Source organism: Olea europaea, chromosome 15 (assembly GCF_002742605.1).
Source record: "Olea europaea var. sylvestris chromosome 15, O_europaea_v1, whole genome shotgun sequence".
Taxonomy (NCBI): Eukaryota; Viridiplantae; Streptophyta; class Magnoliopsida; order Lamiales; family Oleaceae; genus Olea; species Olea europaea.
The window spans coordinates 12612695-12623778 of record NC_036251.1 but is presented as its reverse complement, the minus strand read 5'-3'; the positions used below and the strand labels follow the sequence as shown (position 1 = coordinate 12623778).

At 30.2% G+C, this 11084-nt stretch overlaps 1 protein-coding gene across 1 annotated transcript; it reads left to right on the top strand.

Moving 5' to 3' along the window:
* The first annotated feature begins 7624 nt into the window (after nt 1–7624).
* Nucleotides 7625–9454, top strand: LOC111410214 (protein DMR6-LIKE OXYGENASE 1-like). Its single transcript, XM_023040459.1, has 4 exons — nt 7625–7951; nt 8067–8308; nt 8431–8758; nt 8888–9454. Exons 1-4 carry the CDS (start codon nt 7682–7684, stop codon nt 9137–9139), a joined length of 1092 nt encoding a protein of 363 aa, XP_022896227.1. The 5' UTR covers nt 7625–7681; the 3' UTR covers nt 9140–9454.
* The last annotated feature ends 1630 nt before the right edge of the window (nt 9455–11084 follow it).

The window sequence follows — 11084 nt, the reverse complement described above, 5'->3', positions numbered from 1 at the left end:
AGAGCCGTTCAAACCTAGCCCGATAGCCGCCTCCTTAAGAATTTATTTATTTATTTATATGTTTTATGTTCAAAATGTCACACACAGAGAATATATCCATTTCTACATTGACTTAAGCGTAATTTACTACCATATATCAAAGAGTAATACAATGTAGTTCCACTGTGGTTGTAACTCCAATCTAGGTTGTATTAAATAATAGGTTAAATGAAATATGAAATTGAATAAGTTAATGGTAGATTTCATGTATTTAATGATTCACCAATTAAATGATGTATCATGTCATCGGTGCTCAACATAAGCTATGTACCGGTGTTTAGAAGATAATTTCTTATCATGTATAATGTATACGTAATGAGATCCATTTTTCAAATTATATCATTAATTAATTTCTGCTCACAATAATTATGTAAGTTAAGTCTTTGAGGAAAGTAAACGTAATCAACAACTTTTTATTAATGTGTGGATATATTTGAATGTGCTTGAAAATAAATTTGACATTTTTCAAATAGGTATATTTGGACGGACAAGTTGAAAGTAACGATTATTTTCAAAATAAATGATTAAATTATTTTCAACATCAACATTATTCATGTAAAACTTATTTTATGTATAAGTAACTCATTTTTTTACCTAGAGTTATATATTATCCTGAAGATCATTTCATTTGAAATGCCATTACTTGCAGCAGGTGACAAAAACAAAAGAAAATTTGTCACCAAAGAAAAATTCGCGAGACGTAAAATGCAGTCTGCAAATTAAGTGATAAAAAGATGAAGAAATCTAGAAACATAAGAAATTATTATCAATTCTGAGAAAATGAAAAACCAATTTTGTCAATTATTTTTATAATTGTTGAACCTAAAACGTACTCCCTATGATGTATTTTTGGGACGTTACACATTTGTGTGGCAGCTATTCATTAGTCTTGTTTTTTTTTTTTTTTTTTTTTTTTTTTTTTCTGGTTTTTCCCTTTTTTTTTTTTTTTTTTTTTTTTTTTTTTTTTTTTTTTGGATATCCAGGTATCCACCTTATAGTGACTAAATCCTGGAGTCTACACCTTGGCCCCTCAAGTTGCAGACAGGTTAAACCGTAGGTTGTGCCTCAAACTGACCAGTGCTCAAGAGCCCCCCAACTGATCTGCCAAAGTGCCAAACAAGTCGTTTTTCCCATCTTTGCACCTTGCCTTCCAGTAGAGCTCCTACCTTCTAGGATAAATTCTGCCTTCCAGGAGAATATCTGCCTTCCAAGAGCCTTCCAGGAATCGAACTCACGACCTCCGATCTGCCAGCCTTGGAGTGCCCTCATCTTTGCCAGTTGAGATGTGTCCTGGGGGGCTCATTAGTCTTGTTCTTCAAAGCCGCCTTGGTTGATTTAGTTGATTTATTCATTAATTTCTCCTCATCCAAATCGAGAGTATTTTTTATTTGAAAAGTTTCTTGAAAATATTCTAATATGTTTAAAATTCTGAATTGAATGAGTATATACCATATTAAGAATGAAAAAAACATGCAGAAGTCTCATCATATTTATTGCAACTTATCAATTATTACTTTGAATTTCACATATTATTCTATTTAATTTTGGTTGAAATCTAATATTTTTTATTAAAACTTATCAACTATTGCTTTAAATTTCGCATATGATTATGTTTAATTTTGTTTGTTGTCCTAAATTTGTCAAAGACAACCATTGACTAAATATCAAATACGGAACCCATTTAAGCAATGCTTGTAGCCACAAATTGTTGAAATTTTGTAGATTAGCATTCTCAAAAGTCTTTTATACTTCACATTTTCTCCTATAGATATGATGCAAATGGACCAATTGTATTGTGCAACATATATAATATAGTAAATTCCATATGCGGTTGTTGAACTTTAACTGAAATTTCAATTCGGTTATTAAATTTTAATTTGTCAAAATTGAACTACTGAACTTTAATTTAAATTTACATTTTTTCGCCTATAGTTCTCAAAATTGACAAAAATGCCTAGTCGATTCATATAATCGCTATGTGATGCCTTAGAAATGAGAAGACTAGAACGAGGGTTGTGATAATGTCTTTAGTTTAAATACTAATACGTTTTTTTTAATACTTTTATGATGTGCTGTAATAGTAAATTGACATTGTCGTGATATGATTATGTGAATGTACATCACTACCAATTAAGTAATTTTCTTCAATTTGGAATATGATAGATGATAAAATAGCAAAATTTGAAACTAACTTAAATTTTCAATGATTCAATTTTAAATTAAACTGAAGTTTAGTGACCCAAATGAGATGCGATAAAGTTTAATGACCCAATTGAGATTTCACTAAAAGTTACTAATCATAGATAAAATTTGCCCTCAAAATATATGATAGTCAAACATAAAAAATTGTAAAAAAAAAAAAATAATAATAAGAGAGGACTGGACTGGGGTGGTGGAGGTAGACGTAGAGGGCCAATGTGGTTAGTTAGAAAGAAGTCACATTAGAAGTTGACAGAGACATTATTTAATGAAGGATTCAACTAAATCCAATTAAGCCATGTTTGTAGTGGTTGGGAGCCAATGTGGGCTTTGTCAAAGTCTATTTTTGGGGTCAAAGAAATGAATTTTAATGGTTTCATTGACATCTTCCTAAGATGTCTAATGGGAAACCAAATTAAGTCCTTATTTATCATCCATTTTCTCTCATTTTTTTTCATTATTTTTTCTACAGTACTCATTTTCAATCACACATTTTTTATTACAATAATATTACACGTAATATTATTTTAATTTCAATCACACATTCTTCACACATTTATTTTTCAATTACACATTTTCCTCATCCAAATCGAGACTATTTTTTATTTGAAAAGTTTTGAATTTATGTGTAGCAATAATTTATGAAAAATATGTGATTGAAATTTAGGAAAAATGCCTTTTTGAAAAACTAGATCCCAAATATTAAAACGTGTCCAATGTTCATAAATCAAAATTGACAGGTGATATCCTGGTTGACCGTTGGGAGGGAAGTGGCTGGAGGCATTGGTCTCAACCGAAATTTGAATAATGTTTATACTCAAAGTTTGATTTTATTTATTTTTTCCTGATTTAAATTTAACGATTTTGAGCCCATGGTCTTGTCACTAATGATTCTCATTGACAAAAAATAAAAATAAAAAGAAGTGGAATCAGAGATCGATCACCAACAAGCATTCTTTTTATATTTTTAAGATAGAATCTGCATACTGAGCTTCAAACGAAACTCTTTCCATCTGATAATTTGTCACAAATTATATTCGTATATTGTCTTTTAAAAAAATATATAAATAAAAACTTCTGCAGGACGTTCGGACATTATTTATTTGATTTGAAAACAAAAATGTTGAAATAAGACATCTTTACCTCATTTGTAGTCGTTCAAGCCTCCCATAGGGGCCCACTATGAAATTCAATTCTAAAAGATTAAAATCAATAAAGTGAGGTCACATAGCCCCATATATGGAAAAAAGAATTATTTTACTGTATTTTATGGTAACTTAAGATTTTTTTTTCCTCAGCAATTAAGTTTTTTCAAACAATATCATATGTAGACTTTCACAAAATATCTTATATTAAGATTTTGAGCAAAGAGATATTTGCCAGTAGTGCCTGATGAATTACGTATTACTCAATAATCGATAGATTGGTTTGAGAAAAAACCAGGCATTATCAATTATGTGTTAAATTAATTATTGATACAATTAGTGAAAAACGAGTATAAGGTGTTCAATTTTCTTGTATTCATTAGTGGATGAATCGGAATGAAAAAGTTGTTCGTAAATTTCGTGTTTTCACACTTCTAGACGGTTGGAGGTTTGATTTGATAAGATACTTGACTTGACTGACATTTATTCAAGATGCCTAACAAATGTTAGAGTACATATGTAGATTTTAATTTTAATGTAATAATTAAATACTAATGTTTTACTTGTGTCGGTATAAGTTCATATTGTGAGGTTGACTATTCAATTTGAAAGCTATTTATAAATATCTTTTCTAATAATAATACTACTAGGGTCTGAGATTAAACTTTGTGTAGGCTTGTTTAAACTCTTAAAAGTTTGAAAATTGACATTACCACCTAATATTTACACGTTTTAGAATACTGCTATTAATTGATCGTGTGAATGGATACATGAGTTTAAATTTTTGTGTCACGCTAAGCTTGTAAAATTAATAGCTCATAAGCCTTTAATTGACCATTGCAATTAACTAACTATTCTTTTGTTTATAGAATACTAGTAGTAAGCACGTGCGTTGCACTTCTTATGTATAGATGAATGATTTATGTACTTTTTTGAATTAATAATACTATTTTTTAAAATAATAGAGGTAATTAATATTGTTAAAGGGAAAATTACAATTGAGTATATGTATATAAATGTTTTTAGGAAATTATATATATAATGTGAAAATGTTGAATAAACTAAAATGTAATAATATGAGTACAATAATACTTTTTTGTATATATATATTTTTTAGTGATCGAATGTCTCAATTAATATATTAATGTAATATTTAGCACATTTGTTACCTCATTAATACATTAATGCGACCTTTCAATTTGTAACCTCAATTAAATAATAATCTAATGGATGAATTATAATGTAAATTATGAAGATTAATAAGGGCTTTGTTGATGAAAAATAAGAATTGCATTGTTAATGAAAAATAAAAACTTAATGGATGAATTATAATGTAAATCATGAAGATTAATAAGGGTTTTGTTGATGAAAAATATAAAATTGCTTTGTTAATGGAAAATAAAAATTGTAAGAACAAAATACTCAATTGAAAGATAAGTCACTAAATTTCGTTGATTTATTTATTTTTTTAATAATTGAATCTCAGTTTCACTCCTTATATTAATTAGGGTAATTAGCATAAAACATCCCTACCTTTTGATGTTTTTTGTGGAAAACGTCCATACCTTTCATTTTTTGACGGATTACACCCTTACCTTTACCTTTTTTTGTGCAAAACGTCCTTCTGTCAACTCTCCGTTAAAATGCTCCGTTAAATCAAAAAGGTAATTAGCACAAAAGGTCCCTACCTTTCAAAGTTATTGTGCAAAACGTCCTTACCTTTTATTTTTTAGCATAATTAGTAGAAAATGTCCCTACTTTTCAATATTATTGTGCAAAACGTCCCTACCTTTCATTTTTAGCATTTTTACCCCTACATTTCACCTTTCATTGCGCAAAATGTCATTTTCATCCATTTTTCCAATAAAATGACGATATTACCTTCCTATTAAAATAAAACAAAAAGAAAAGAAAAAAATAATTAATTAATTGCAATCATAGTTCTAAATCTTTCAAAACATTACAGATAAATCATAAATTCTCAACCACCACAATTTTCACAACCTATCAAGCTGTCAACTATAAATCCACATAATACCACCTTTCGGCCACCATGCCCACCGGACTCCACCACCGTAAATGTAGTTGTTTCAGACAGATTAGTAACCAATACTATGGAGGAGGATATTGGGGAGAGTGAGGCGACACTGGTGGTGGTGGAGTCCGATAGGTGTTGTGGTCGAAAAGTGGTGCTATATGGATCTATAGGTGGTGGCTTGGTGGGGTTGGGAAAGTGGCGGTAGTGGAGAATTTAGGATTTATCTGTAATGTTTTGAAAGATTTAGAACTATGATTGCAATTAATTAATTATTTTTTTCTTTTCTTTTTGTTTTATTTCAATAAGAGTGTAAAATCGTCATTTTATTGAAAAAATGGATGAAAATGACCTTTTGCGCAATGAAAGGTGAAATGTAGGGGTAAAAATGCTAAAAATGAAAGGTAAGGACGTTTTGCACAATAATATTGAAAGGTAGGGACCTTTTCTGCTAATTATGCTAAAAAATAAAAGGTAGGGACGTTTTGCACAATAACTTTGAAAGGTAGGGACCTTTTGTGCTAATTACCTTTTTAATTTAATGGAATATTTTAACGGAGAGTTGACAAAAGGACGTTTTGCGCAAAAAAAGGTAAAGGTAAGGATGTAATCCGTCAAAAAATAAAAGGTAGGGACGTTTTCCACAAAAACATCGAAAGGTAGGGATGTTTTGTGCTAATTACCCTATTAATTATAACCCAAGTGATAAATATCAATTAAATATTTCACCACTTATATTAATTCTAAATCAAATGATAAATATTAATTAAATTGGTAATAAGAGCTCTGTTGATGAAAATTAAAAATTGTAAAGAAAAAAATCAATTGAATGTTAGTAATTGAATTTCCGTGTGTCATTTCTTTATTTATTTATTGAATGTCCTCATTAATATACTAATGCAACCTTTAAAATATTTGTAACATCAATTAAATAATAATTCAATGGATGAATTATAATGTAAAGTATGAAGATTAAAAATTGCTCTGTTGATGAAAATAAAAATTGGTTGCATGAATTATAATGTAAATCATGACGATTAATAAGGGTTTTGATGAAAAATAAAGATTGATTCGTTGGTGGAAAATAAAAATTGTAAGAACAAAATAGTCAATTGAATGGTGGAAAATAAAAATTGTTTTTTTTTTTTTTTGTTTTCTTTATATAATTGAATGTTAGTTTCGTGCCTTATATTAATTCCAATCCAAAATGATAAATATCAATTAAATATTTCACTCCATATATTATATTTATTCTAAACCAAATGATAAATATTAATTAAATTGGTATTCCAATTATATGGGTATAGTGGGCATATAGTTAAATATGTAGGGGTAAATTTGGTAGTTCAAAGTTTCTCCACCATCTACACTTTTAATATATTGTAGATTTTTTATTTTTTATTTTATATAATTGAATGTTAGTTTCATTCCTTATATTAATTCCAATCCATAATGATAAATATCAATTAAATGTTTCACTCTTTATATTATATTAATTCTAAACCAAATGATAAATATTAATTAAATTGGTATTCCAATTATGAGAGTATTGTGGGCATATAGTTAAATATGTAGGGGTAAATTTGGTATTTAAAAATTTCTTCACCATCCACACTTTTAATATATTGTAGATAAGTAATTTTTAGATGAGCTAATTTAGCCCCCGTTTGACCCTCATTAAATTCAATTACATTACATTACATTTTTCTCTCTCCTATTTTCAATCACATAATCTTCCATAAAATAATATTACACATAAATCGAAAATTTTTCCTTCTTTTTCAACCACTCATTTTTCAAAAAAATACTATTCCTCTCATTTTCATTTTCAGAAAATGGGGACCAAACGGGAGCTTAATATGGTATGCTGACATAAAATGTTTCAAATCTAGCCGCACATTTATATAGTCCACATGTCATTTTTTTATGATGATGATGGTGATAATGACAATGATAATAATGATAATAATAATAATAATAATAATCGAATTGTGCAAATATTTTGTGTTTTAGACGAAACAGTCAATTAATACGAGTAAGGCCACCGGTCCAACCTCTATATATATAATCATAGAATCATACTTTTTTAATAGTAGTAGTAGTAGAAAAGAAAAAGAATCGGATTGTATCATGTTTTAGACGAAACGGTCAATTAATACGAGTAAGGCCCCTGGGTCCAAGATCTATATATAGAACCATATTTTTTTCATTTGCACAAGTCCCTCCACACACACACAATCAAGACAAAATTACGGGCAGAAAAATGGCAGCAATGGCTACTGACCTTCCTCAGCAACCGGTAGCAACTTCCGTGGAACCATCTAACATGAATTCTGGCGTTAAAGTACTGGCTGAATCTACTGATCTTAAGTCTATTCCTTCTGAATTTTCGTTTGTGAATGAACCCACAGGCTCAAATTCTGATTCAATCCCAATCATTGATTTCTCCTTACTCACCTCTGGAAATCCTGATCAAAGGTCCAAAGTCATTCAAGAACTTGGCAAAGCTTGTGAAGAATGGGGCTTTTTTGTGGTACAATATATACTCTCTCAATTTTTTGTTTATTATACTGTCCAGTATTATCCAATACTCTATTTTTCCGTTCACAATAAATATTGCATGCATTTGTACGGGTTAATTCTTGCAGCTGGTAAATCACGGAATACAGGAAACCTTAATGAAGGCAACAATAGACAGGTCTTTGGAGTTCTTCGATTTGCCAGAGGAGGAGAAGCGAAAGTATGAATCGAAGCATGTTTCAGATCCCATCAAGTATGGCAGAGGCAGTGTCATAACTACTTCAGACAAGAAGATTTTCCTCTGGAGGGATTTTATAAAATCCTATGTCCATCCTGAATTTCATTGTCCTGATAAACCTCAAAATTTTAGGTATAAGCCTTTCTTAGAAAAATAGGAGTACTTATTCACATTAGAAATAAAAACTTAGGAGGAGCATGGCTCAAGAAATTATGATATAACTTAACATGTCAAGTGTTCGTATTTCATTGTAGGGAGATTATATTTGAGTACGCTGAAAGAAGCCGATTTGTAGCAAGGACATTACTCCAAGGGATATCTGAAAACCTGGGACTGGAAGAAGGATTTATCGAAGAAGCCCTAAAGTTGGACTCAATGTTTCAACTATTTGCTGCAAATTATTATCCACCTTGTCCTCAGCCAGATCAAGCGATTGGGCTCCCACCACATACAGATCATGGTCTTTTGACCTTTTTGATACACAATGAAGTGGCTGGACTACAAATACAACATAATGGGAAGTGGTTTAATACAAATTCACCTCAGAATTCCATTCTAGTTAACACTGCCGATCAGCTTGAGGTAAGTCTTTTTTCTTCTACCACGAAAAATCAACTTTTAACGTCTGCTAACTGCCAAAAAAAAAAAAAAATGCTCAAATTTAGGAGAATTTTCACCTTAATAATAAAATGAAATGCTTTTTGTTGACAGATATTCAGCAATGGGAGATACACGAGTGTGAAGCACAGAGCTGTTGTGAATAACCAATCAACAAGAATTTCTGTTGTTATACCCAATGGTCCAGCCCCAGATGCCATTGTTGGCCCAGCTTCACCATTAGTACAAAGAGATGGGCGTCCACTGTATCGGCCATTGAAATACATAGACTATGTAGAAACACAGCTCAGTAATCCAGTCGATGGCAAAGTGAACTTGGATTATGCGAAGATCCAAGACAACTAGAATTCTGTCCTCTTCTCTTCTCTTGTACCAGTATTGGTGTTCCTATATATACTGGATGTTGAAGATCTATATATGTGAAAAATAATGTAATGTAGGACAAGTAGTGTGTAGCACTCCTCTAAATGATAGTGAAGCTAGTCATGTTGTCTAATGAATAAAAATGCATCTCAACATCATTGGATAATATGACTGTGGTTTCACTACCGTTTAAATTAGTGTTAAACATCACTTGTGCTCAATAGCATTACTCTTATGAAAGATAGAAAAGATTATTGTGAGTTATTATATTTTATATGATCCAATAATGTCGACTGATATTGTACCTTTAAAATCTAATAATATTTGAATTTATATATCTGGTTTCAATTTATATACGAGATAGTTATGGATTATTTTTTGGTGACATATCGGAAATTCTTGTAGTTACCCTTTGATCAGATAAATTGACCAAATAAAAGAGAAAAAAAGTTCAATTCTAGAGAAAAAAATCTCATAACTTCTCACACGAACGTATTGGTGTGTAGAGGGCAAAACTATTCATCTCCCAATAGTAGTAAAACATTAATAATTAAGTAGTGATTGAAAGTTTAAATAAGAGAACTAAATTAATTTTTTGCTCAAATTAGTATTTTGTAGTTTTTGTATATATATTTTTCAATCCTATATATAAAGGAACTAACTATTATATATAATTCATATGTTAAACCAGGCAAGATAGAATCATTGACATTTTTTTACAACCTTTCTTTCTTATATACTTCTTAATCATGTCAAAATTCAATTTAACCCGACGTAATAAATATAATCTCACCATTTAATGCAAAATGAAGGAAAATTAGAAATGAGATCCTTAACTTTAGAAATGAGTCTTACCATCTCTAATGTTATAAATAATGTATTTTTATAAAGCAAATTTTAAAATAAAAAAGAACAAAATGAGTCTATCTTTTTATACTATTTACGGTTCTGAATTCCCAAGGAGCCGGTGTATTCAGGTCCAATACGTGGTATCCCTGTAGATGTTTCTCTTTCTAATCAAACAATTACTAGTACACCTAATGTCATCTGACTTCCATTTAATATTAACTCTCATTTTTTCTATTTGATGAGTAGATTTTGCTATAAGAAAAGGAGAAGTAGAAAAAGTTTTTGCACATGGAAATCACGTTTATCTTATCTATTGGACTTTGAGAAAGTAAAAGAGAAATTTCCACAATTCTATGTTGGAAAGAACATCAATCTTGTTACAACGACAGGCTCGACAATGCAGTCGATATAGAGGGGACATGTATTAATACATCATTGAACAGTTTCAAAAAATAAAAAACATACAACACTCAATCCCATCCTGTCACCCCCACCTTGTCATCCCCTTTCTGTTAGCAATCCCTATGTAAAGAGCATTATTTGCAAAATCATTATTAAAGTTTTATGTTGGAAACTGATGTTTAGGTTACATGGGTAGAACATGTTGAATATGATGAGAGTGTAACTCATCATCTCTACCGGCCTTTGATCAATGCTGGTATGGGATTCAGTGCCCAAACATCACAACTGCAAAATCTAAACTTGTTTTTAACTTTTGATAAACTTGCCTTTGCTCACTAAACTTATTTCTTGAGTTCTTCCTCTCACAATGAACCCCTATGACTGCATCTCTATATAATTTGTTAGGTTTTAATTATATTGGCTATTATTCAGACAAAAGAATTATTATAAAACAGTTGTAAAAGTCAAGGAGTCTATTGGAATGTTGTATAGATGAACTAGTAGATTTTGGATTCGAGTATAGTACATGGATAAAGAGTTATCATAATTATATTAGCCTGTAGCTAAGCTGATCCTCAAGTGTCCAAAACGGAATCATTATCATTCGTCTGTCGCTCGCCTAGAGTGGGAATGACGATGTTTTTTGAGAAACCCTATTTCGCGATTTCCAAGAGTT

What these genes read in the sequence shown, in the direction of transcription:
- LOC111410214 (XM_023040459.1), top strand. Translation starts at nt 7,682, where the DNA reads ATGGCAGCAATGGCTACTGACCTTCCTCAGCAACCGGTAGCAACTTCC. An exon ending in AAGAATGGGGCTTTTTTGTG is followed by an intron (nt 7,952 to 8,066) that starts GTACAATATATA and finishes TAATTCTTGCAG; the next exon opens with CTGGTAAATCACGGAATACA. An exon ending in GATAAACCTCAAAATTTTAG is followed by an intron (nt 8,309 to 8,430) that starts GTATAAGCCTTT and finishes ATTTCATTGTAG; the next exon opens with GGAGATTATATTTGAGTACG.